The 27,833-nt window shown below is 36.4% G+C and overlaps 2 protein-coding genes and 1 long non-coding RNA gene across 6 annotated transcripts; 1 reads left to right on the plus strand and 2 right to left on the minus strand.

The window, feature by feature from the left end:
- Nucleotides 1-857: 857 nt before the first annotated feature.
- LOC113678324 (uncharacterized) lies at nucleotides 858-3,305 on the minus strand. 2 transcript variants are annotated; one of them, XM_027195213.2, is made up of 5 exons: nucleotides 3,002-3,305; nucleotides 2,338-2,426; nucleotides 2,006-2,082; nucleotides 1,384-1,537; nucleotides 858-1,139 (listed from the first exon to the last, which is right to left on the minus strand). In XM_027195213.2, exons 1-5 carry the CDS (start codon nucleotides 3,147-3,149, stop codon nucleotides 1,032-1,034), a joined length of 576 nt encoding a protein of 191 aa, XP_027051014.2. In that variant the 5' UTR covers nucleotides 3,150-3,305; the 3' UTR covers nucleotides 858-1,031. The 2 variants fall into 2 exon arrangements, with proteins under 2 accessions (XP_027051014.2, XP_089039038.1); XM_089182912.1 differs by having other exon boundaries at nucleotides 1,384-1,567; nucleotides 3,002-3,214.
- On the plus strand, nucleotides 1,432-5,507 carry LOC149040789 (uncharacterized). Of its 2 annotated transcripts, XR_016179866.1 has the most exons (3): nucleotides 1,432-1,572; nucleotides 2,363-2,621; nucleotides 4,004-4,201. It is a non-coding gene; the product is annotated as an uncharacterized LOC149040789 (long non-coding RNA). The 2 variants fall into 2 exon arrangements; XR_016179867.1 differs by lacking the exons at nucleotides 1,432-1,572; nucleotides 2,363-2,621 and adding an exon at nucleotides 3,396-3,778 and having other exon boundaries at nucleotides 4,004-5,507.
- A 9,039-nt stretch (nucleotides 5,508-14,546) lies between these two features.
- On the minus strand, nucleotides 14,547-27,808 carry LOC113667882 (PHD finger protein 14-like). Of its 2 annotated transcripts, XM_089182913.1 has the most exons (27): nucleotides 27,661-27,808; nucleotides 26,446-26,583; nucleotides 25,361-25,608; nucleotides 24,513-24,586; nucleotides 23,581-23,636; nucleotides 22,973-23,079; nucleotides 22,817-22,872; nucleotides 22,461-22,572; nucleotides 22,259-22,353; nucleotides 21,966-22,014; nucleotides 21,707-21,739; nucleotides 21,541-21,606; nucleotides 21,288-21,356; nucleotides 21,119-21,197; nucleotides 20,785-20,829; nucleotides 19,698-19,750; nucleotides 19,065-19,143; nucleotides 18,698-18,804; nucleotides 18,279-18,374; nucleotides 17,808-17,893; nucleotides 17,516-17,647; nucleotides 16,975-17,110; nucleotides 16,647-16,715; nucleotides 16,203-16,360; nucleotides 16,063-16,117; nucleotides 15,430-15,483; nucleotides 14,547-15,254 (listed from the first exon to the last, which is right to left on the minus strand). In XM_089182913.1, exons 1-27 carry the CDS (start codon nucleotides 27,707-27,709, stop codon nucleotides 15,057-15,059), a joined length of 2,499 nt encoding a protein of 832 aa, XP_089039039.1. In that variant the 5' UTR covers nucleotides 27,710-27,808; the 3' UTR covers nucleotides 14,547-15,056. The 2 variants fall into 2 exon arrangements, with proteins under 2 accessions (XP_089039039.1, XP_089039040.1); XM_089182914.1 differs by lacking the exon at nucleotides 21,707-21,739.
- Nucleotides 27,809-27,833: the final 25 nt, after the last annotated feature.

Consider the following 27,833-nt stretch of genomic DNA (forward strand, 5'->3'; position numbering starts at 1 on the left):
ACCGTTACTTGACCGCTACTTGACCGCTACTTGACCGCTACTTGACCGCTACTTGACCGCTACTTGACCGCTACTTGACCGCTACTTGACCGCTACTTGGCCGATACTTGGCCGATACTTGACCGATACTTGGCCGATACTTGGCCGATACTTGACCGATACTTGACCGATACTTGACCGATACTTGACCGATACTTGACCGATACTTGACCGATACTTGACCGATACTTGACCGATACTTGACCGATACTTGACCGATACTTGACCGATACTTGACCGATACTTGACCGATACTTGACCGATACTTGACCGATACTTGACCGATACTTGACCGATACTTGACCGGCAGTTGATCGCTACATATCGGTCGATGCATCGGGCGACTATCGGTCGACTATCGGTCGACTATCGGTCGACTATCGGTCGACTATCGGTCGACTATCGTCCGATAGTCGGTCGAGCATCGACCGATAGTCGACCGATAGTCGACCGACAGTCGACCGATATATCGGTCGACTGTCGCCCGATATGTCGACCGAGTCCACCTATAGTACACATGATCCGTTAAATTTCTCCTTCACACTCAGAGCCGTCATAATAATAGATATATTGTTGAAAGCTTTATTTTCTGAACTTCAGAGCTATTAATATTGGCTGGTCAAAAACACGCCACGTTTTATACTTTGGTTTGAGCAAGAAAATTTGAGTCGGTGAACTGATAACTGTGAAAGAAAAGCTCAAAATTTACGGGGAAAATGGAGAAAATCAAAGCCAAACAAACTCACGTGTCACTAAAAAATGTTTTAAAAGTCAAAGACCCGAAGTTATCGAGACAAATTTAAGAAACGTGCAACTTGCGAGTTTTTTTCGGCTTTATTTTTGTTGCTTGTTGGATTAGGACCTAAATGGTCAATGCCGATAGTAAAATTGGGCAGTTCTTGGCTGGTTTCTTCCATATTTCAAAGAGAGGGAAAACTGCACTGCAGCTTAACAGGAAGGAAACTCTGTAGCTTGTCATAACACCTATGTTATTATTCCTTGTTGTTTGGATTAAACTTCAGTGATACACTGTTGATACAGTATCGCAACCCAGTGGGTGGAGGACCGTCTGGAAATACGTGACCAAGATGAGAATCACACTAAGAAAAGAAATGAGAACCACACAATACTGTAAGTTGCAATTCCCTCGTCAATCCAACTGCCATATATCTACTCCCTCATTTGGTGGGTTATTTCATTTCTTTATTGATTATATTTCCAACATGATCATGTTTACTCCCCAATCAGGCTGTAAGTTACTGGGTTCAGTGTGCTTATTTTATTTGTTATGTAAAATATATGAATTTGTAAACATTTTCATTACTTTGAAAAAAAATATCTCACCTCTTGACAAAGTACTTCAACTCTAACCATACCATGGCTGTAATCGTGCTTTTCAGCTACTGAGAGTTGAAGTGTTTTTGCATCACTAGAGGTTACTTCTATAGCAGAATGGAATGATGGCCAACCAGTGCCAGAATCAAATTTTGTGGATGAGCTGGAATTGTGTAAACCAACAAAATATTCCCTGTGGTAAGTATACATGCAAAATACAATGCATAAGGCATTAAAAGCATTAGATTTTCAAACATTACTTGCTTTGGAAAGAAGTAAAAGTTTTTTGACCATGATCTTTCACCTTTAAACAGTAAGGATCAATAAGGCAATATAAACAAAGGTGAAATCAAACAAGGTGAAACAGAAAATACACAAGCATGACTGCACCAATCAGTAAGCACACAACAGAAGAAGTGTGAGGTGTGCAACAGACAATTAAGGAAAACTCAATGAGACAGCGAGGATTGAAATATGCCAACTACTGGTAATCAACCAACCATAGCAGCACATCTGATGGTCACTTATAACTGGTGATCTCCTCCTTAAATTCAGTGAACTGCATTCAACAAAAAATGATTTACAGCAGTGAGGAACCAATGATGACTGTTACAAGAAAAAAAGGTCTTACCAAAACAGATCACTGCCACAACAAACACACTTGTATATTCCTTTTCCTTTGAAATCAACATACTGACCAGACCATGGCTGCAAACAATTTTTGAGTACGTTAATGTATTCAAGTGTCAAGATTTACTCTAGTGCATGACCAACACTAATTGAGGACTGCATACAACATAGAGATACTCAACAAACCAGAAAAAAATTAGTTATTTCAAAATTCCCAAATTCAATATTTTACAAAAGAAAATTTAAAATAATTATGGAAATAAATTACAACCTTATTTAAACATCGGTTTTTGTCTTAAAAACACCCTTAATTTTACATAATGTTTGCCTTACTGGTTCCGTTCCCTTTTGTCTGCAGATGGCAAATTGTTCAGGAGTGAGTTTTGCTTTCCATTCAGTGTCTGGCATCTTTTGTATGGAAACTGAACAGTGAAATAAAAATGTAATCATCACTGATATACTAAATGAAACCCAGGAAAGAGGATGTAAATATCATATATGGTAGGAACATCGATGACCACTCAGCTGGACCTTGTGTACCACTTTTTTTGTTCTCACCACATTTGACGTCCTCTGTGATCTACTTAGACACACAGCAACATGGTCCAGATTTAGAGGTAAGTAGGTGGAGGGGGAGGGGGGGGGGGCAGTGTTATGTTGTGGCCTATCATAATCTGGTCTTGCTCTTTGTTAACATTGGTCCTCCAACATCGAGTATTGGTCTTCAAACATCAGTATTAAAAAAAATTATTTAAGTTAGGAATCTTTTCCGTGAGTAACAAAATTTAAAACATAAAACTAGGGCTACTGGGATTAATTAAGAAGTCAAGTTTTAGTGTATATACCCGTGAAAGTACTGTTTGATTTTGTTTTCAATAAGGAACACAAATTTTGAACGTCTTATTTATTTGCCTGTTTTTTTTTTCTTTCACCTTGGGTTATACATGGCCGCCCGGTTTCTCTATTTTTTCCCGTATGCTTAGCACAAACAGCTTACCGCTGGACAAACATAGTCCTCGATTACATATCGTAAGTCCCTTGTGACTCATAGTAACTCGCGTAAGACGACCAAGAAGCGCAATGCGTTCCCACCTGATCCAGATTTGACTACAAAGTTTGAAAGTAAATTTCGCAGTGGCCGCCATATTTGTTACTATTCATTACCAGGTCTTCACTCTATCCTTACTTCACGCTTAATGGATACCAGCTTCCTGCGCGTCTAATCTCATAGCAGAAAGGCAGTCCCTCGTTATCCAACATGATCTCGAGACCGAAATTACGATTATCGTTATTTCCAAATTGGCACCAAATTTATGGATATAGTAATTTCGTGGCACTCTTTACCAATCCTCTTTAAACGTGTTAAATAAAGAGAAGGACTCGGTTCCACTGTCTTACAACATTCAAGATGGCGGAGGAAAGGGGTAAATGTGCGTTCAGTTGTGATCAGCATGATCTCGACACCAAAATAACGATTACCGTTATTTCTAAATTGGCCCTGAAATAACGAATATCATAATTTCAGTGCATGTCTGAGACCTTCGGGCTCGAAGCTTGGGAACTAGTATTCAGGGAAAGATAAAATGGCGGCTTACGGCGGCGAAGGAAATTTCAGTAGTTTAATATTTAGCGTGAAAAGGCTTGGGTGTTGTGATCTGGTTCTCAAGTAAAAAAAAAATCACGGTCTGCAATGGCCCTACCACCTTTTGAACAACAAGAAAACATTGAAACGGTGGTAAAAAGCAGCAAGTTTCGAAGTCTAAACGAAAGATGGGTAAGCTGAGTTTCAGTCAAATATCATGACATTTGGGATGTAATTTCGATACCGAATAAATAGTTCTACATGGTTATACACGCATAGGATTCTGTTGTGTTCACGTGAAGGCCATTTCAGCCATTCCTGCCACTTGTAAGTGGAAGGAAATAAAAGATATGTATAGTTGTTTCGTATTGAAGCCCTGTGAAATCAAAAATTTGATTTATTTTTTCTTTGTTTTAGGTGGTCATTATCCATTACTTTTGGAAGTCGATGCTGATGAGAAAGAAAAAATGTTTATGATTATTTCTTCTCTCAAACATTTTACTATTTAGGTACCAAATAATCTTGATACTGAAGATCATTGCATCCATTATGAAAAAATTACCCTTGATTGCTTTGTCAACTGGAATGTATAATGTAATATACCTTGTGATTTGTGGGATTTTCACAAGTAAACTAGAAATACTTGAAGAGGGTAATGATGTACTTAATGCAGAGCATTTGGTACAAAGTCTGCTTTGCTGTAATCTACCTGAAGGTGCTTTTTATATGCTAGTAAGACTTGCACAGCCCAGTCAAAATGTTTTTGAGTAGTAGAAAAGCTGGCCAAACCTCTTCCTGAAAAGCAGTCTGAAAAATGTGAAGTTAGCGGAAGGTACTTCATTGTAGGCGGCCAAATTGTAAGCTGCCAGCCCATTTTGAGTGAGTAGTAAAACTCAAGATTGGCTATTTTAGCTAATTTTATTGAGAACCAAATTCCCAGCAACGGGCACAATTTTACTGGGCTATTTGTTATTTAACTACTTAGTAATATTCTTATTAAAATTTACTGCATTCCTTTCTAATAATTTGCTGTTGATTGTATGCTGTATATAGCTTATGATTTGTGTGATTTTCACAAGTAAATTAGAAATACCTGAAGATGGTAATGATGTACTAGATAATGTACTTGATGCAAAGCTATTTTGGTGCAAAGTGTGTGCCTTGTCTGTAGGTGATTTTGCATGCTAATAAGACTTGTAATTCAAATAATACACATCAGCTGGAGTGGGAATATTAAAAGAAAAATAATAATATTTAGCTATACCAAGTTCTGGTTTTATGTCCAAAGTGTGTGCCTTGTCCATAGGTGATTTTGCATGCTAATAAGACTTGTAATTCAAATAATACACATCAGCTGGAGTGGGAATATTAAAAGAAAAATAATAATATTTAGCTATACCAAGTTCTGGTTTTATGTCCAAATTAAGCACTTAGTTGAAGATCACTGCACTGCTCAGGTCCAGAAGGCTGAAAGAGTACTGTCTGCTGTTAGTTTGATTTTTGTCATTTCTATTGATTTATTTTATTTATCAATGTTTCTTTGAATTGTAATTCATTGATCTCTTTCAATAGTGCAGGTTCGCTCATGTAACCTAATCTCCCACTTATGTATGTATGTATGGATGAGCTCAGTCAAAATGTTTTTGAGTGGAAGGCAAGCTGGTGATAGTAATAGGCAGCAGAGGCTGAACCTTGTCTTGAATGGAAGTGTGAAAAGTGTGAAGTTAGTGGCAGCTATATTGTGGCAGGCAGCCAAATTGTCAGCTGTGGCACATTTTGACTGGGCTGATTGTGTGTAGTATATATGTGCACTTCTTTTAGGGTGTTAAACAGGTTAAAGTACCAAGAAATCCTCTGTGATAACTTGATAATTCAAGATGTAAAAATTTTAAATAATAAGGTAAAGCTTGATCATTCTTAAGAGTTTCCATTTGTTCTGGAAATTTGGGGGAGGGTCAGGGGAGCATTATTTATACATAAATAATGTACATAAAAAGTAAAAAAAAAGGCCCAAAGTAAAATCCCAATTTGTTTTAAGAGTTAATTTTATTAAGAGAAAACCCTGGATATAGCTTGGGGTTTGTGTGATTTTCAAAAATTGTTAGGAACCTTGTTAATTTTCAGCTTCAAGAACACAAGTACATGATCTTTAGTGCAGCCCTCTTTTCTCCCCGCCATTATTCTAATTTTTTTATCAAGTTTCCTTTTTCTTGTGTTCAATTAATTTATTGTCTTTACAGGTGAAATTTTAATATCTGCTAGCACAATTATCTCTGCTAAGAGTGTCTACCATCACTCTTGCCGGTCTCAAGCCCAAAACGCTGCAAACTAGCTGAAACTACATGTATTTCGTAAAATTGCAATGAAATCTATCTAAAAACACCAAAATCCGGCAGAACGCACGAGTTTTTGCCAAATTTTACGCAAAAGTTGACAAAAGCGCTCAATTCGACCTGAAAAACACTTTTTTTTTTTTTTTTTGCAAAAATCAGCCTATTTTACATTCAAAAACACGATGTCTTTAACAAAATAGGGATACAATCCATGTGAAAACACTTATTCCAGCTAAAACGCAGTGTTCTCAGTAAAATTTGGGGAAAAAACGCGTAAAAACCGTCAGAAACACGACAAATTGGGCTGATTTTACCCACTTTTTGTGTAAATAGCTGCCAAAACCCTCTAAACTAGCTGGAACTACATGTTTTTCACAAGATCGCCATAAAATCTTGAAACGTTGCTTTAGGGACCTTTATGCCTCCAAAACGAGTTTTTACTTTAAAAAAAAATGGAATGAACAAAGATGTTAAAGGGGAAAAAGCTGTGAGAAAGGAGAAGTTTAGTGTTGCTGTTTGATATGCCGCCCAGATATACCAATTTATTAATTTAACGCCTTTAGCCGTGGGCAGAAGTTTTTCTCTAGACTAAGAGGACCCTCCCTATGTTGACGAACCTCAATAACTCGTTGATTTTACTGTTTTTACACAGATTTGATTTTAACCATATTTGCCAAAATAACTGCCAAAACACGGCAAACCAGTATCTCGGCCAGGAGCGATATTGGCCATTTCACACATCCTTATTAGATATGAATTTTATTAAAGATTGTCATTCTAGCATATGTTGGCTAGTTACCACAGGTTTCTTGATTTTCATGGGAAAGTGGCATTGGTTGGTACCATGACCAATCTCCTCGACTTTCCCATGATTTTCATAGGATGTTAGCGACCCATACTTCGAACCTCAGTTGTTTTTTTTTTTTTTACATTGGCGCGAGTTTCACAACTTTCTTGTGGTTTGGCATTGACTCAGAGTTGGACTTATTTTTATGGCTAATCCATCGGCGACTTTCTCATGATTTTCTTGGGTTCTCAACAGTGACACGCGCTTTGGAACCATAATTTTATAAATATGTCAACACTGGCAAATACTGCTAAAATCTACACTCTACTAAACTCCATGTACCACAATATCCACACAACTGCGTGTGCCTACTTGAAAATCCTAACCCTAACCCTAAAACTATCCAGTTAGGCTAGTATTGTATTGCTGGTTTGAGTGACTAAACTGGCTCAAATGATCCAGCTGCTTAAAAATCTAAGCACAGAGTAAGTTTAAAAGATTCAATTTTGTAAGGTTTCGAAACAGTTCCAAAATTAACATGCACATAGCTCAGTGTAAAACATCGAAGCTTCTAGGACTTCTTATGATTCCTACGAACGTACACACCTAATGCACGTCAATTTGCCTTTGTTGTCCTCGAACGATCACGTCTTCATGGTAACGTGGTGTAAGAACTGTACAGCACTTTATAAATATATGTTTTACTTGACGGTAAAAGTTTGAATCCGTACAAGGAAACGTAACGGAAACAGGCGATGATAATATTCCGTTGACAGAAATGCAACGGAAACGTGTCGTCATATTTCCGTTCAGGAATCATAACGGAAACATAACAGGTCCAAGGAAGAAGTGAATGATGTGGAAACATAGAGTTTCATTTTTCCGAATTACGGAATCATGCTATTTCGTCCTGTGCTCACTCTAACTCTGTGCTATCCTAAACCTAACCCAAACCCCAAACCAATCCTAAGCTATGGTAAAGGGTTTAAGTCAGGGTTGAGGATAGGGTTAGGGCAGGAGCCCATTACCTGGTTAGGGTTAGAGTTTGGGTTGCTTCGGGTCAGAGGGGTTTAGTGTTACAATCAGGGTTAGGGCTAGGGTAAAATTATGCTTAGAGTTAGCGGGGTTTAGTGTTAGAATTAGGGTTAAGGCTAGGATGAGGCTATGCTTAGGGTTGGCGTTAATATTTTTCTACAAGCATTCAATTGCAGGGTTTTTGGTATTGTGTTTGTAAATTTCAGTAACTACTTGAAAGTTTACTGAAAAACAAACGATAGGCCGACTGGTACACTTACAGGATAGATAGAGAAGGTTGGGGTTAGGGTTAGGGTTAGGGTTAGGGTTAGGGTTAGGTCTAGGTTAAGGGCTATAGGTTAGGGTTTAGGGTTTAGGGTTAGGTTTTAGGGTTATGGTGTGGGGCTAGGGTTAGGGTTAGGGTTTAGGCTTAGTGTTAGGGTTAGAGGGTCTGCGGTTGAGGTTAGGGCTAGGGTGAAGGTTTGGGGTTAGGGTTTGGGGGTAGGGTTAGTGTTTAGGGTAAGGGTGTAAGCCTCTTCAAAAATATTTTTAAGAAGATTTTGTCACCTTTTTCACTTAAATAACCACCTGAAGAATTTTGACCAGTTAGATTATTTGAAGCGGTTGGATTAATTTTGATTGGGGTTTAATAACTTTTGGTAGTTGGATGATTATTTTTACTAGTTGAACCACTGTAATATGCTGGATCTTTTTAACTAATGTTACCATCCTTACCTGAATTATTTGAACCAATTTCACTGGTTACACATGCATTATCCAGTTAGACCATTTCAACTGGTTGGATTATTTAAACCAGTTTGTCCATTTTAGATATTGGCATCATTTTATCAAGTTGGATCATGTTAACCAGTCGCACCATTTTACTAAGTGAGATCGTTTCTTCCGATTGGACCATGTCACGTATTTAAAATCTTTTCACCGTTTAAACCATTTTATCTTGTTTTGGCTGGTTGGACCATGTTAACCAGTTGCATCATTTTGACTGGAGTGAAAAGTTCCGTTCTTAACCCGAGCCCTAACCCTAACCCGGGGTTAGGGTTAGTGTTAGGATAGCTCGCAGCTAGAGTTAGGGCTTGGGTAGGGTGGGATTATGATTAGGCTGAGGGTCACAATTTTTTCTGAAAACATCCAATTTTTTTTTGGTATTGTGTTTGGCTCTAAACTTTAACAACTACTTGAAAGTTTGCTTGAAATCAAAATATACCATTTTTTGCCAAAATAACTGCCAAAATGCGCAATTCGGGCCTTTTTATCAATTTACACTTGGTTTAAGCTTGGTTTTTGTGTTTTCCCACAGACTCTTAAACTATTTTGCTGAGAACATTTTTTGCAGCGTTTTTAAAACTGAAATAAGCTTATTTTTGCAAAAAAAACAAACGTGTTTTTCAGTCGAATTTAGTGTTTTTGTCAACTTTAGCGAAAAATTTTGCAAAAATCGTACATTTCTACCGTATTTTGGAGTTTTTAGACAGATTTCGTCGCGATCTTGTGAAAAACATGTAGTTTCAAGCTAGTTTTCAGTGTTTTGGCAGTTATCTTGGCAAAAAATGGGTAAGTCAGCGCAATTGTTTTTTTTTTTGGTTTTTAAGGTTTTGTTTGCCCAAATTTTACTGAGAACACTGTGTGTTAGCTTGTCTCCATTGTTTTTTCGCAGATTCTATCGCTGTTTTGCTGAAAACATAACGTTTCAGCTTGTTTGCATCGTTTTTGGTCGTGAAATAAGCTAATTTTTGCAAAAGGAAAAAAACCTGTTTTTCAGCCCAAATTGACATAAAGGATACAGAGGAACATTTGCTTATTGCCTTTTTTTTTTGTCCTTACTCATGAAGTTGATTTTGGCATTTCAAACAAAAACTCTGCTAGAGCATTAATTGAATGACATATCATGCACTTACTTTGAAGCAAGAACACTTTTTTTTTAATTCAGAAAAATACCTTTTTTATTTTTTTTTAAGGACTGCTGTATATAACCTGTACAACCAAGATGAATTTACATTCATTATTTGTCATAACTTACACTAAATTAGAAATTCAAGTATGAAATGAGGGTACTAGCCCTTTAATAGTGTTCAAAATTTCCATATGCAGGGGTACTTGTGGCTACTGGAGAAGAATCAGTCTTTAACCCTTCACCCCCCCCCCAGGGAGATAATAAGTACAGATATCCTCTTCCCTAGGGGCAACTAGCTCAAAAGTGAGTGATCTCAAGGGCCCTCCAAAAGCGTTTTCTACAGCAATAACTAAGCTCTACAGAAGCACACTATGCAGACAAAAGGTGTAAGAGAATCAATGAATTCTTTAATTCTTGGTCCCTCCCAGGCCAACCTATTGTACAAATCTCATGACATCTGTTCCAGTTTCATCAGTCAATTTTTCAAGCTTCAAGCTTTTCCTGCAATTATGTACTTGTTCTTGAAGCTGAAAACTAACAAGGTTCCTGTAAATTAAGTTTACATAACAACCTAACAATTTGTGAAAATCACACAAATCCCAAGCTATATCCAGAATTATGCTCTTAATAAAATAAACTTTTAAAGCAAATTGGGATTTTGCCCTAGTTCTTTTTATTTTTTTGTTACTTTTTAAATACATTTGTATAAATAATGCTCCCCTAACTCTCCCCAAAACTTTTAGAACAGATGCAAACTCTTAAGAATGATCAAGCTTTACCTTATTATTAAAAATTTTTACATCTTAGACTACCAAGTTATCACAGAGGTTTTTTTCGGTACTTTGACCTGTTTAACACCTAAAAAGAAGAACACATACATAACACACACACAATCAGCCAGGTCAAAATGTGCTGCAGCCAACAATTTGGCCACCTACAATGAAATAGCTGCCAATTTCACACATGTCAGACTTCTATTCAGGACAAGATTTGGCCTCTGCTGCCTATTACTATTGCCAGCTTGCCTGCCACTCAAAATTTCAACTGAGATTGTACATACATACATGTGGGATTAGGTTACACGAGCGAACCTGCACTATTGAAAGAGGTCAATGAATTATAACTCAAAGAAACATTGATAAATAAAATAAATCAATAGAAATGACAAAAATTAAACTAACAGCAGACAGCTCTTTTTTGGCCTTCGGGGCCTGATCAGTGCAGTGATCTTCAATTAAGTGCTTAATTTGGACATAAAACCAAAACTTGTTATGGTTAAATATTATTATTTTTCTTTCAATATTCCCATTCCAGCTGATGTATATTATTTGAATAACAAATCTTATTAGCATGTTAAAATCACCTGAGGACAAGGCATACACTTTGTGCCAAAATTGCTTTGCATCAAGTACGTTATCTAGTACATCATTACCATCTTCAGGTATTTCTAATTTACTCTTGAAAATCACACAAATCATAAGCTATATACAGCATACAATTGGCAGCAAATTATTAAAAAGGAATGCAGTAATCTTTAATAATAAGAGTAGCTAAATAACAAATAGCCTAGTCAAAATGTGCCGGTAACCAGGGATTTGGCTTTCCACACAGAACATTTGTTAGGCGTCTAGTCTGGACAAGGTTTGGTCTCTACCTTCTGTTACTATAGCCAGCTTGCCTACTTCTAAAAAACGTTTTGACTAAGCTGAAAAAAATGTTTGAGAGAAAAATGGCCACAACAAGCCCACTTACTGCAAAATAAGAAACATAAAAGTAACACTTCAAATTAATACAGAATATAAGCCTTGCAGGATTTGGCTCTCAATAAAATTAGTTAAAATAGCCGATCTTGAGTTTAACTACTCACTCAAAATGGGCTGACAGCCTGCAATTTGGCCACCTACAATGAAGTATCTTCCACTGACTTCACACCTTTCAGACTGCTTTTCAGGATGAGGTTTGGCCTCTGCTGCCTATAATTACAACAGCCAGCTTGACTACTACTAAAGAACATTTTGACTGGGCTGTGCAAGTGTTACTAGCATATAAAAAGCACCTTCAGGTAGATTACAGCAAAGCAGACTTTGTACCAAAACACTTTGCATTAAGTACATCATTACCCTCTACAGGTATTTCTAGTTTGGTATCCGGTTAGATCGCTCCATGGTTAGATCGCTCCAAGTCAGATCGCTCCATACCGAAGTCAGATCGCTCCACTCGAAAGTTAGTTCGCTCCATCAAATAAGTTACTTCGCTCCATACATAAGTTACTTCGCTCCATGTAGAAACCAAATACACTAACTTACTTCTGATCTTTATAGTTTATAGTTGATGATGTGTATTGCGTCTTGCGATCGGTCGAATTACCGATGTTGGAACAAGTGTTTCAGTGTGTAATGAACGTAGAAAACTAATAAACTAACTTACTTCTGATCTTTGTAGTTTATAGTTGATGTTGCTTGCGATCAAGTTGCTGAAATATAAAGTGATCGACGATTCGTTCACTTGAACCCACCAAAGCGAATTACCAATGATGAAATAAGTGTTTCAGTGTGTAATAAATGATGAAATAAGTGTTTCAGTGTGTAATAAATGATAAAGTTATGGTCTAAATGTGTTAAAAAGATCATTCGAATAAAATACTGGCCCGTGTGTATCCGCCATCTTTAATAAAGTAGGTTACACTTTACGAGTTCCTTACATGAGGTTTATTTCTTCGCTCTTAGGTTAAGCGCGCGTGCGTTCTTAATGGATTGTTAAGTAAGAAAAACACGTCATTGATTTAGAAATTTTCTTGTCCCATGTTAATCATAAGTTAACAGTATCGCCTTCGCCACAAACATACTTGTTTTTAAACTTGTGACATTACAATACTCTTTCTTTTCTTTTCCCTTATCCTTCTGTCTTTTATCAACCTTCCACGTTAGTTTTCTTCATGGAGCGAAGTAACTTATGTATGGAGCGAAGTAACTTATTTGATGGAGCGAACTAACTTTCGAGTGGAGCGATCTGACTTCGGTATGGAGCGATCTGACTTGGAGCGATCTAACCATGGAGCGATCTAACCGTAAACCTTCTAGTTTACATGTGAAAATCCCACAAATCTCAAGGTATATTACATCATACATGTTGACAAAGCAATCAGGGGTACATTTTTCATAATAGGATGCAATGGTCTTCAGTATCAAGATTATTTGGTACCTAAATAGTAAAATGTTCGAGAGAAGAAATAATCATAAACATTTTTTCTTTCTCATCAGCATCGACTTCCAAAAGTAATGGATAATGACCACCTAAAACAAAGAAGAAATAAATCAAATTTTTGATTTCACAGGGCTTCAATACGAAACAACTATACATATCTTTTATTTCCTACCACTTACAAGTGGCAGGAATGGCTGAAATGGCCTTCACGTGAACACAACAGAATCCTATGCGTGTATAACCATGTAGAACTATTTATTCGGTATCGAAATTACATCCCAAATGTCATGATATTTGACTGAAACTCAGCTTACCCATCTTTCGTTTAGACTTCGAAACTTGCTGCTTTTTACCACCGTTTCAATGTTTTCTTGTTGTTCAAAAGGTGGTAGGGCCATTGCAGACCGTGATTTTTTTTTTTACTTGAGAACCAGATCACAACACCCAAGCCTTTTCACGCTAAATATTAAACTACTGAGATTTCCTTCGCCGCCGTAAGCCGCCATTTTATCTTTCCCTGAATACTAGTTCCCAAGCTTCGAGCCCGAAGGTCTCAGACATGCACTGAAATTATGATATTCGTGATTTCAGGGCCAATTTAGAAATAACGATAATCGTTATTTTGGTGTCGAGATCATGCTGATCACAACTGAACGCACATTTACCCCTTTCCTCCGCCATCTTGAATGTTGTAAGACAGTGGAACCGAGTCCTTCTCTTTATTTAACACGTTTAAAGAGGATTGGTAAAGAGTGCCACGAAATTACTATATCCATAAATTTGGTGCCAATTTGGAAATAACGATAATCGTAATTTCGGTCTCGAGATCATGTTGCGTTATCAGGCTTCTTTGCATTTCAAAATTAACACCCTAGTGATTTTGATATTACCAGAATTACAATGGGCTCATTTACATAAGGACTAATTTATTTGGGGAAAGTACTGATCCTAACAAATGTCGCGCTTAAGATGCAGAAGCTCCCAAATATTTTACTCTTGGTAGAAACAAAAGATAACACTAAAAACATACTCATGTACGAATGCCACAGTTCAGTTGCTTGCTATCAAAACTGCACTCCAAACAAACAGGTTCTGCTGCCTCTACAGTGAGATAATACAAGCGAAAGAGAGCAGAATTTAATTGGACTGGTTGTCAAATTGTTTATCGAATTGATGCGTGGAAAAAGTCTCGCAAAATTAACATTCTGCGGAGACACAGGAATTGGTAGTGGTTTTTCCCAGAGACACATAATTTTTACTGGTTGGAACGGAATATTTGTATTCCTTGGGTGTCACAGGCTTTCCCACAACCCTAAATACATGGTCAATAAAAATAAGCCATTCCCTGTAACGGAGTTTGGGTTTCCTTTTGCCTTAGACAGTTAACATGTTTATCTCCTTGTGGTAACTGCGTGGAAGTTAACATGAGGCTTTCATGAAACAACACACACCACAATTATCATCAGTGCGAATGTCATCAACATACTTTCTGATTATACGTCAAGGTATTTAAATTCTTGAAATTCGAAGGTATATCTCCGCGGTAGCAAAACGTAATTCAATGAAAAAACACGGAAAAACGTCCAAACAATTCCGCTCTAATTAATGAGCAGAAAAAGTGTAGAACATGATCTAACTGAAAAGTTACTATTTAATTTTAAATCCTGGGCCTTGGTCGCGTTTCTAACAAACCGAATCAGGACGCTGTCATACCTTTACACCAAGCACCAAGATTTATTTGGGTCCAAATGTTCCTGGCCCCTCTTTTCCTTCTTTGCACGGTAGATATCAAGTAAGGTAATATACGTTAACGAAAACTGAGTCATGACGGCTTAGGAATAATTTTGATAACAAACCGAAAAAAAGGCTGATACTGCCTAGCAATTGTAAACTTAAAGAGGGAGCCCGCAATGCATTGGACCACCCGTTTAATACGAGCAAATGTAAATGACGCGAGAGTGGTCCGCTGAACAGTAACACCAAATCACTTTGAGTTGCTTTCGCATTTAATTCTGTGGCCTGATGGTCTTAAGGTTCTTTGCTGACTGAATCTACAAGAGCGGTTAGATGTGAACATTGTTAAAATAACCTAATAATCAAAAAGCATCCAACAAACAAACTAAATGACAACAATGCTCTAGTTTTGAAAGATATCTAGATTTTTCTAAAATTTTTTTCATAAAGTTAAATAAAATGGAGCTCAGATAATTAAGAAGTCTTTCATAAATTAACTTTCTTGTCTTTTTCCTCAGGGCTCGTTACCGAGGAATGATCTACAGAATCATCACTGGTTTCTTTATTTTCTTCCCCTTTTTGTGTGTATGTTTCACTGATTTCGTTTCCTTCTTTCGATGTTTTGTCTGTTTTCGCATCAGACGTGTTCGACTCTTCAACATCCATATCTTCACTTTCCCCTTCCTTAAAGACAAAAAGTTACAAGATTAAGCACACTCACTATTTTACTACAAAATTCACCTTCACAGACTCATACAAGTAAATTTTTATTTCAAATTGAGTTCCCTCAGTTTTCCTCCGATAAGAAGACAAAGAACCTTTTTGGCTGGCAGACTATTTGGTAAGAATCAGGACTTACCGATTCATCGCATTCCTTGCATACCCACTGATATCCTCGAGTCTTGGGATTAGCCTACACGTGATGCAAAAGTAAGAAAGCTATCAACACACAGCAATGGATAATGAACGGCAGTTTCGGGGTTAAAGGGGGTAAGTTTCTGAAGAAACTGTGGTGCCGCGTCGGTGGGAGAGTAAAAATAGATCATTTGGTTTTATCAACTGCGTTCATAATGTAAATTGACCACCATAAAGAGTTTCAAAGTTGAGGTTTCGAGCGTTAGCCCTTCGTCAGAAGGAATGACTGGATAACTCAATTACTAGTTCTTGGGGTTAACCTAAATACAAAAGTAAGAAAGCTATTTACACACAGCAAAGGATATGTTGCTCTATAAAGTTACTTAAACTATACGTCTGTCCACACGCATCATGTGACTTTTATCTATTTGAAGAAGCTGTTAATGAAACAACTGATGGGCTCTGAGGCCTCTGTGTCATGCTTTTTGACCAGCTCCACTTTTCTGCAGTTATACTCTATTATGTAGCACCAAATCACTGGTTTCTCTTGGCTTAGTGTTTTTCTCCTTGAGCTGCACGCAAACTAAAGGCCACGTGCCAGTTCTTATTGTGTGAACTACCATCACAGTCTACCTACCTTAACTGGAGGGTCAAGGCAATGAAAGTGATAACACAGCTGACAATTGTCACACCTGGAGAGTAAAGATACAGCGATAAATTACGCGGAATATACGGTAAACCCTGATGACAAGACGGTAGGATAATTTTGATTTATACCTGACAAGATTAGCATTGGTTCCACTATGTTTACACACGCTACATTCAGTCCGCACATCCACTGGCTTCTTTTTTTGGTCCGCACCCTCTGGATCTCTCCTCACAGGCCGCCGTCCTCGTTTTGGTGCTGCTTCTGAGTCGGATGATAGTTTAGGTTTCTGTGTAACACAAACCAAAGGTATCAACACTTAAAAAGGTCTTATCACATTTTATGTCTAAAAGTAGTTTTGGTAATTTTTGCCGTTATTCCTTTAATTGTTTAAGTACGTTTTGGTCGCATTGCAGTTTTATTAAGATATACAGTATTAAGTGAGAATTTGGGCCATGATTCTTTCTATGTATTTTGTTTTCATGTGGAAAAAGAACATACTCACATTTTACAACAAGTTGAGAGAGCATAATGAATGCAACGTACAAATTAAACCTAAATCAGTAAACACTCACTTTGCTCACATCTTCGGCTTGTGCTGTGGGATTTTTCCGTTTGACCGTCTTCAGTTTTCGCTTTTTTGCCTTAAAAAGAGGAAAACCAGATGTAATTAGTGCTGTCACCCATTATCGATATCGGTTCGGTCACCAGAGCTATTATTTGCTTGATTTCCTATACGAATATGTCTTATGTATAATAAACCTTACACTGCAAATAGAAATAAGAAAAAAGTTCTCCATTTTCTCTTTTTAGTGGTTTATCTCTATTATTTTGATTGTGACACTTAAGCTAATAAGAAAAAGAGAGCATGATTAAACAACACGTACGAGTACTAGGCCTTACCTCTCCCTTGTCAGGAGTAAATTTGCTCGGCTCCTTGATGACCCGTCTGTGGCGCGATTGAGAGATGGGTGTGGTGTCCTGTGGATCTACTTCCATTTCTTCATCATCTTCACTTGGGTCACACTCTGAACATTGCCTGTTGACACAAGATACATATCATTCTCACGGTTTAGAGCGCAAATACTTATGCAGAGGGTTTGGCCAAAGCTCTTGTACCGTATTCGTTTCTCTCGACATCGCTCTCTTTAGGAGAGCGACAAAAAAGTCAAGAAAGACAAGAAAGTTAACTTGCGATCAGTTATGCAGCTACTGAAATTGTGACTCCGTAACTGACGCGGAACACACACAGATAAGTGGTCCTTAAAAGAACTGCTGAAAGGAATTAATCATCTGTAGCAAGGGTAGTCATGAGTATGTGGTAGAAGTAAGAATAAAGTTAATACAAAGGTCCCTAGATATCAAACGCTTTTCACTTTAAACATGGTGAAGCTTGACCCTCCCCCCTAATCTCAGTCTCCAAACTGTCGCTCTCATAACCTACCACAAACACTTGGCTGAACGCTTGGGCATGCGTGTTAGAGGTGGATCGACACATCCAAGATGATAATGATGATGACACGTGTCACACTGCACCAGCTGATGTTGATTCTCTGTTGTTTTACACGTCGCACAACTGAAATATAACCCACAACAAATACATACAGATGCTCATCAAATGAAGGGAGCCACTAAGAGAGCTAAATTTGTCTGAAGTGCTTAATGCGCATGCTTTTATCTGTGTATTCGCAACCTAATCTACCAAGGAAATCATACTATGGAGTACGTTCACCTACACGTTCAGTTTAAGTGACTTAATCCTCGTCTGCGATGCTGAGTGTTTCGGCTTTTTGAGTTCTAATAAGGGTGGCTTAGCTAACTCCTGAAATAAAAAACACAGTAAAAAAGTTGCTATGCGGTCTGTAGTTATCAGAATAAGAGAAATGACTGGTTCAATATCAATATCAAAATACCGTAAACGCTGAGCTTCTTTCTTGCTTACTTCAACAAATAAATAGTAAAATTCACGATTCATGATAAGGAGCATAGGTCTGTCCTCTAACACTAACAAGTCCTGATTAATCTTACTCATGATTGAAGGAAAAAAAAAATATATTTCCCTTTCCTTTCCAACTACAGAAGGAGGTAAACAAGAAAACAGAATGAATAGGAAAAATGAACTACGGTTTCCAATATTTGCACCTAACTTGAAAAGAACATGGTGAAGTTCTAATGATTTATAAGACGCACGAAGTACGTTGTCCTACATTTGCAGCCAACTTGCACAGAACATGGTGAAGTTCTAATGATTCGTCTCTTCTCTCCTGGACTTCTTCAGCCAGACATTGAACGCTTTCCGTTAACTAGATTAAAAAGAAACAAACAGAACTAAAAAACCAAACGTAAAATAAAGTGAATAGCATTAACACAGTGTTTGATAGAATTTTAAAGTTTGTCTTTTTCGAAAGTTCGACTAAAATTAATTTATTTACTGATGATGCTGTCTTTATTAAATGTTATTTAAAGAAAGAAAACAAAACAATGTACCCTCGTCATATCCATAAACCATTGTTTCTACATAGTATCAAAACCATACGAAGATCTTTAATGATAACTAAACTTTAAACTCGTGAAATTGACAAACCATTTAAGGCAGCAACTCTCTAAAAAACATCAAGTGCTTTACCGCTTGATACTTTTCTCTTAAATTTTGTTCCTCTTGCTGCAATCGCTTGTTATTCAGTCTCAGTTCGTCTTGGCGCTCCTGCATCTCCTTCAATCTGGCACTTCGATCTAGGAAAGACGATACACGAAGAGTAACGATAATACTATGACCGTAAGAAAGGGAATAACCAAAGAACTACAAAAAAAGGTACACTTGGCATAAGGACAGCACTTGAAAGTACTATAATTGCTAATATTTCGAAAGGTTTCATCAGATGAAAGACAGAACTTGCGGCAAATGCAGTCGAAATTGAATTATGCTCATAAAAGTGAAGGAACACAAAATAACGGGAGACTAAAAAGTTAAAGGAAACAAACAACGATGTTACCATGGTAATAGTTCACAAATTCGCTAGTGAGAGCTGGTTGAACAAACCACTTGCGACGAACATTCATGACACCCTGGCTCTGAAAGATAAAGTGATAATTCCCACCTGTCAGGAAAGGCAACACAGTTATGAACAAAATTACACTACAACTGTGGAGTTTGACCTTCCTAAACTTACTATCCAAACGTCAAACAATGCACGCACTACCCACTAACATTTCGTTTCTGGAGAAGGAATAGTATATTGAGTTATGAGCTCGACTGACTGGAAGGAGACAGATGAAACATTGGAACGTCTCCTGTTATTTACTTCTTTTCCTGCTTTTTTTGTTTTATGTAGATGCGGGTGTGTGTGTGTGTTTGAGTGGTAAGTAGCACTAATATCCATCAATTGATCACTTAAGTGTGGCCGCCCTATCTCTCTAATTAAGGGTAACTTGTATCATCTATATTGTTTATAATTGCAGTAATTTACGTATAACTGTTGGGTACAAATAAAAAATAAAGTTGTTAAAGTTGTTGCACCGTTATATTCTGAAATCAGTCTACCCAGTAACTATTTACCCCAGTCTACCCAGTACCTATTTTGTGGTTTAGCATGAGACCTTTTAAATGCTAATTATTGTAACAGTACCTGCCCTGTAGTGTAGCCCAATAGTTGTGCTTTCTTGAAAAGCTGACGACATGCTGGAAAATTAATTTAAAATAGAAAATGTCAAGCTTCTCATATGTTTTTGGATCAACCTGACTAACTATAAAGACAGTATCAAAATTATAAGTGCCATGTGGTTCTGTCAGCCTGTAGTAAAATATCCAACCTCTTCTATAAATGATTGAGCAGTCTTATTTGGGTAATACTGAAAGGTATTAGGAGTAACGCATTAAGAAATAGAGACATGTTATGCCTACAAGAGTCATTTTTGAGTTATCTAAAAGAAATAAATAAAAAAATAACTCTATGTTAGTGTGTGCACCAATCAGTTTGCCGCATTAGGGGAAGTATCTTGCATCAATCAGATTGCTTCATAAGTGTATGTATTAAGCACCAATCAGATTGCCACATAGGGGTATGCATCTCACAACAATCAGATTGCTGCCTTAAGGTATGTGTCTTGCACCAATCATGTCACAGCATTTGGATATCTTGTACCAATCACAGCATTTCAGTATTGCTTTCTTGCAAATATGTCATGGAATCAGGGGATAATTTTGTATGGCATAAACGACTCAGCCAAGTGTGAAGTTCAAATCAAAACTCGAATGTTGAAAATAGATGTTGAATGGTGAAAATAAAACTAGAATGTTGAAAATAAAACTTGTATGTTGAATTATGAAACTTGGCTGTTGAAAATGAAACTTGAGTGTTGAAAATAAAACTTGAATTTTGGCAGTGATTGAAAGCCATACCATAAGAGCCATCACAAGGTAAAAACAAAATTATCAATCAAATATGCTTTATGCAAATGCTTTGCACAATTTCTATCTGAATCAGCAAAACTAACCCTTGTTAAACAAACACTCAAGTGATAATTTCGTGTTAAGCCTTCAGCTGACAGCCTGTGCGTTCTAAGGGAATATATATATATATATATATATATATATATATATATATATATATATATATATAAACAGGCTTGTCGGTATGAAAGGGTGGTCTCTGTTTTTTCCCTAACTCAATATTTATATATACATATATGCTATTATTAAGATGGCTTTCTCACCTCCTGGACATGTGCTCAGTAGTCGAGGAATTTTTTCTGAGGGAGCTTTGAAAGAAAAAAGAAAAACATGTTTTAAAAGAACACTTATTTCACAATTTAAGGTTTTTTTTTCACCTATATAATCCAAATTCACCTACAAGACCAATTAATGAGCTGGAAGCCTCCTCAAGTAATTTTGAACACTTCTTTGATAAAAGATGTCTCAAGGAGAAACAAACCTATCTTTGACACATTGATGTTGACATTTCTCCAATCTTACATAAAATAGGCGTGGTACTATATGCTTGTTTGAAATAAAAAATACACTGTATGGACACTGCTTTGGAACACTTACTGAAAACTTTTGTGAGATTTTTCATTCGCTTTGCCTGAAATTCTTGACGGATGCTAGCCAAACAGTGTTTCACTCTTTCCTGTCAAAAAAGAAAGAACTCATCATTGAAAGCAGTCCTTCTGAATTACTTGGAAATATTCCATTTGAAAGGGAAATAGCTTTAACATACCTTGTCCTCTGCTGACCGCCTTTCACTTGCTTTTTTGTAGCGTGACTGGTATGCTAGCCATTGGCGTCTCTAGGAAAGGAGAAAGCATTATGACAAGACAGAAGCTCACATTTATCACTCAGTAATTAAAAGTAATGTTCTGTACAAAATATAGGTGTGTTTTGAGTCTTTTACTTTTTAATTGAGCTAATTATGAATTATGTTTGCTCTTTATTCATAGCAGCAAATTCCACAATTTTTGGTGTGATCTTACCCTGTTTGCAGTTGTTTTTTTATCTGCATGCAACCTGCAATGCGCAAATAGAGGATCTGCAACATCCTGTGAAAATAAAGTACACAGAACTACAACTTACAAAAACCTACAAAACACCACCATCTTATTTCATATCTAAGAAATCAATATACCAGTTGTAAGCTACCTGAGAATGCGCAAATAGAGGATCTGCAACATCCTGTGAAAATAAAGTACACAGAACTACAACTTACAAAAACCTACAAAACACCACCATCTTTTTTCATATCTAAGAATATAATAAACCAGTAGTAAGCTACCTGAGAGTACAACTCAGTCACTAATTATTACATTTACTAGCATTAAGGATTTTCATGAAATTCAAACTTGTTTTTCCCTCACCTCTTCATTGAATTATGAAGTATATTTAAAGAGCATTTTTGTACCTCATCACACTCTTCTGGAACATCTGACAAAAGTCCATACATCTGAGCACTAATAGGAATAAAAATAAGCATTTGATGTTGTTTTAGCATTGATCTTAAATGCAAATATAAATAAGAAATCTGATATAAATAAGATATTGCTATAATATTCTGAAAAAATATGGTCAGTGGTTAAATCAACATACAATTTTTGATAGAATCAAGAGGAACAAAAACCATTTTGAAGTCACTTAAGTGAGAAGTACTAAGGTTTGGTTTCTCGACATTGCAGCACATTGTATTGTGTTAGTTACCATGTGACATGGAAGTATGTCCTGCACATTCCAGCATCACATTCAATGCACACCCCCGTCCTGCAAAACCGCTCATCTTCACAGAGAGTACAATCCTATGGAGGCCAAAAGTGAATAAAGCTCACAATATATTGAACCAGTCATAACTTCTTTTCAGGGATCACACTTTTCTGTTGATCTTTCTACTGCTGCAATTATTTACCTTTGCACCCCACTTGTAAGGAGGAACTTCTGATAGTGTGACGCACTGAAGCTGCTCAGGTTTAACAAATGCCACATCTGGGGTATAGAGAGCGCACAGCAAATGAACCCATCTGTTGGACATACAACATTCAAAGAGCATTACATACTTAATGGTTTACATCTCACTGCATGTAGTGATACTGCTTACTGCAATGACCCGTAGAAAAAGGAGTTTTTTCATTGACAGTTATACAATCCTTCATAGGAAACATTAACATCAATTTATCAACTTACATTCCCTTCTGAGCAAAACAAAAAGAATCCTAAGATCATACAAACTATAATAATATGAAATCACTACTCTTCTCAACTTACTGGCCTGTGTCTGTTTCTTTGAAAATTCCACCAAGATTTGGACACAACTCGCAGTCCTATTAACAACATAAGGTAACAATAAGAATGAAATAAAAACAATTAAAACATATGTTTTGCATAACACAAGTTAAAGAAGATAAAGTGTTGATTACTCACTGGTTGAACTCCCAGTTTGCAGGCATCGCAAAACCACAGTTCTGTAGGTGAGTCTGTATCATTACTTTTTCCAGAGTCACTGTCTTCATCGTTGATACCATAGCAACCTATCACAACAATCACATTATATCAAGGCAGCTGCTTACCAGTGCTACAGATTAGTTTTCACTGATAACTAGACTATACATCACTTCACTTTTCAAAATTCCTTGCCTTATTCTGACTTTCCATGATAGATATAAATTTCTTTCTGATGCAACTTACAGTATTTTTTAAATCCAAACTCCCTTCACAAGCATCCTTTCCATTCATTGACAAAATTTTTCACAAGTGACATTTTTGCAGCCAAAAAATCAGAAAGGTAAAAAAAGACATTTTTAGTGACCTTTTTCAACATTTTTAATAAAAACAGTTACAGCTTTCTCCTTGACCTCAGAGAGTTTTTCCCCTGACCACTTTTATGTAATTGTGTGGAAACCATTTAATAGGCAACTCATTTTGGGAATATCAGTTTACCATTGACAGACTCTTGTCAACTTTTCATCCTCTAGTATTTAAGTTATGGCCAGGTGCACAAAGGAAAAGCAATGACAGTAATGGATTGTTACCCTCATGAACAGTGATTCCACAGTTATCACATTCCACTATTTCATCCCCTTCATCACTGTAATACATTTGAAAAAGATTGTGTTAGAAATAAATACAAAATAATGGTGAAATTCAATGTATAACTTTATTTCAATGGTAACTATAATCATCTCTATCTTATTGAGACCTTCAGGGGAAACTGAAGATTTGATTTTTAGGGAGTTGAGATCAAATGATTAAAAATACCAAGGATATAATTACAATATATATGTAAAACAAAAATAAAACAGACATTGATTTTGGTTCATATCAGTTCATAAAATTTGAACAAGCCAAGGTTCCAGTTATTGGAAGTGGAATAAGCTTTGAACAAAGCAGCAAACAAAAATTATTAATCCACATATTACCAGCTTTAATACACAGCTTTGTTGCAAACCTGGTTCATTTACCATTGGTGGTTTTATTCTTCTATGATATCACCTCACAATTAACCTTGGTTTGCATAAAACCCCTTGAAGCAAGGTAATTAAACACTTAATGGGAATTATACAGAATGAAAGTTCATTTCCTCAATCTATGATTTCATCACAATTTTCCATCTTTTTCCTAAACCTTTTCATCTCAGTTAGAAATACTTTTCAAGAAGTTTTAAATTTCATCTGTTTTGAAAACTTGGTACCAGTATGTTAAACAGTGCTCTTGGAAACTTACCTTAATCATGGATTAAAGAGTCCTTACTACCCATATTATCTATACAAACATTGTTATTACAAACATCAACTCAAAATGAAGTCAAATGTTGACAATAACTCTACATTAATTATACGTGGAAGAGTGAAAATGTAACAACAGTACTACATGTTGTTTATTATCAGCTTTTGGGAATTTTAATTTAATAAGCAAAAAATACTAAAAGCTAAAGTATCAAAGTCTTTCAAAAGTATTCACTTACCTAATGTCATCCAGGCAGATTCCACAAATTAATATGTCCACCTTCTTGGATGAAGCTGAAACTTCACTGGAGGCCTGCAGGAAAAATGTTTGAAACTGATTAATAAAACCGTTGACTCCTAAACAGACTTTGATTGATCATGGATTATTTGAAGTAATTACATTCAGAAAATAGTATGAAAAGCCTTACAGGATTCTGTTTTTAGTTTATTAGGGGATCAATTACAAGAAGGCTGTGAATATCATGCCACAAGTTATTGCAAGTATTTTAAATACAAAAGAGACTCAAACAATTATCAATTGGTCATAGATGAGGCTTTCAAGCAAATATTGATCTTTTGTTCGTGCATTAATTTAGCCTTTTGTTATAAAATCTAAACCTTGATGAGAGTATGTGAATGCTAGAATTATTAATTTCAGGTAAAACTTTGCATACTATTATTTGATCCCTCAATTTCCTTTGTTTCTTAAATGTCTCTTAACTGTCTCATAATCAGGATTAAGAGAAAAGAAAATTTAGCATTAACAATAGGTACAAACTGTTTCATCTGAGACAAATATTCAACAGCAGTTAATACAGAATACATGATTATGAGGGATTTATGATTACAAAGAAATATACATTCATTATATGTGTAGTTTGCCTAGTTTGCTTGGGGGTGGTCATATCATTTGCTAACTATATTTTGTGGTTTGTTTATCACATTTCGTAAAGAAATAATAATTTAATTAGCAAAAGTAATTACAGGATATTTCAACAAAAAATAAATTAAATAAAATTGGATTTGAATCTAGCCTCTGATGCCCCTTTGCATGTAATAGAACTGATAGAATTTTAAATTGATTTACCACTGAGCTTGGCTGACTGGTGACAGCTTTAGCCTTGGTTTTCATAACTTCTATCAAGTCACCTACAGTAAGAGCACTGACAGCTGTCAAGGATTCACTTCCATCTTCATCATCATCATCATCATCATCGTCGTCGTCAACGTCATTTTCATCATCATCATCTTCGCTTACTTCTTGTACTTTTTTGGTGACTTGACCTTTATCTTGCTGCTCTGTTATATCAGTCTCTTCATCTGAACCAGAACCTCCTGATGAATAACATGCAATTACAACTGGGCAAATCACTAGGCTTGATTTTCAGAAATTATCAATAAATCAATTAATCATTATTTAAAAGGTAAGTTAAGGCATAGAGGCAGCCAAAATGCAGCATATTAAATACTGCATAAGGGCAAACATCATCCATGAGTTTGGCAGATGGTGTTGTTAAAACATTGATGTGATAAGCTGAAAATGTAGGGTAAGAAATTCTCTCATTTTATTGAGGAATTGAAAGCTTCAACTATTGTTAGTTCTGGTATGATTAGATTGTTTTTCCCAGAATTTGCCTGAGCCAATTAACCTTTGTGATATTCTTTGTATTCATTCATAAGCAATGACTTCAAAATTAAGAAGGTTTGAGTAGGATTCTAGAACAAAGCTAAAAAGAAAGATGCTGCCTAACCAAGTTTAATGAGGAATTTCAATGAAAAAAAAAAAAAAATGGATCACGTCACAATGATGTTTGATGAAAGGCAAAAAATTTTGCAAACTCTGCCTGCTTTCACCACAGCTTTGTTCTGCTAGATTCTGTTTAGATAAGAAAAAACAATAGCCTGGGTCTAAAATGCTCTCCTTCCAAAAGATCCAAAACAAGAACAAAATGGAATCACTTATCACATATCACTGAAAGGAACAAAATACAAAATTTAGCAAAAAGACAAATTCAGGGTAATGCTCAACAACAAAATTGTACTTTTGTATTGAGGGAATGGGACAATTTTAAGAAAAATGATAGGAAAAAACCATAAAATACCAAAACGAGATCTGTTAAACCCTTCAATCAAAATCAAAGAGACTTAAAGGAGTCTGAGGGATATCAGCACCTTCATCATCATCTTCATCATCATTAAGCTCAAAATCTGCATCCTCTTCACTGTCTTCACTGTCCTCTCCAAGAGCCAATTGAAGGAGAGAATTGTTACCAGCTGGTTTTATCTGCCTCTTGTTTGGACCTCTGTTTACTGACAAATAAAGCAAATACTTTTTACATTCAACACTATTTTATCACAAGCATTCCCTGATCTAATCTTCCCAACACTGTGGCAAGCAAAATAAATTTATAGGTCTTCCACTCCCGAAAGAATGAGAGGGAAATTGACATTTATAAGCATACAGATCTTTTCTATTAAGGGCACTTCACCATCAACATTGAAGAAAAAATTATTTCAGAGAGAACTTACTAAGGTAGATATGATCAGAACTTTGAATAGAAGCTTCCCTCAGGACAGGGTGGGACACAAATACTTTAACCCAGCAGGATATCTGAGAGCATTTTCTTGGTTAACCTGTGATAGACTTACACCCCATTCAGTAGGAACAGTTTAGTGCATGCCACTATGATCCTGACACTTGCTAAAATTTGCTCAGTTGATTCCCTTAGGCAATTAGTCAGTTTACTGGGGTAATGACCATTTTTTCAAATTTCTGACTTACAGTCATATCCCGAATCCCATACTCAGGTGATTCTCAGCTCCAAGGGAGCAGTCAAATACCAAATCCAAGACATTTAGCACTTTCTGGTCAAATCCCGATCCCATAAATAGTGTACTAAAGGTAGCAAAAGAACTCGTGTTTCAGCTTCATAATCATAAAAGCACCCTTTATTCAAAACTGACAGACTCAACTAAATACTCATGAAAATAACACCCTTCCTTTCTTGACATTGTTTCCGTTATTTGCCACTGTTTGCAAATTTGGTACCAGGCTGCTATCTGTCACATTTACATCAGAGACATGTAATACCTAGAGACAATTAACTTTCAAACGTTCTTCCTTCTTTGGTTGTGTTACATAAAGAGTCTCATAACCATATGACCAGATAAGGTAATTGTATGGCAGCGGGTTTCCCAGTTCATTTATCTTTCATTCCGTTTACCGATGTACAGCGGCATAATCACTTTGACACATGGATGTCCAAATTACGAATTGTGACAATAAAATCTGACAGAAACAATCAGCCTCCTCACTTCTGTATTACCAATTAACCATTTTACACTACTTCGCTTACATAAAAATAGTCATGGATAGAAAATACTTACAAATTGACTTTAGAAAGGTGTCCTTCTCTAATGCTCCTTTATCCGCCATATTGATTGAATGTTAATTACACGTAGGGACTAGTTACTAGGTACTATTGCGTGACCAACGTAACGGGCGCCCGAGGGTAAACACGGGCGGAAATAGGGTAGGAACATCATGTATGGGCTATTAT

The sequence above is a fragment of the Pocillopora damicornis genome, chromosome 9 (assembly GCF_964200805.1).
Source record: "Pocillopora damicornis chromosome 9, jaPocDami1.2, whole genome shotgun sequence".
In the NCBI taxonomy this organism is placed as follows: Eukaryota; Metazoa; Cnidaria; class Anthozoa; order Scleractinia; family Pocilloporidae; genus Pocillopora; species Pocillopora damicornis.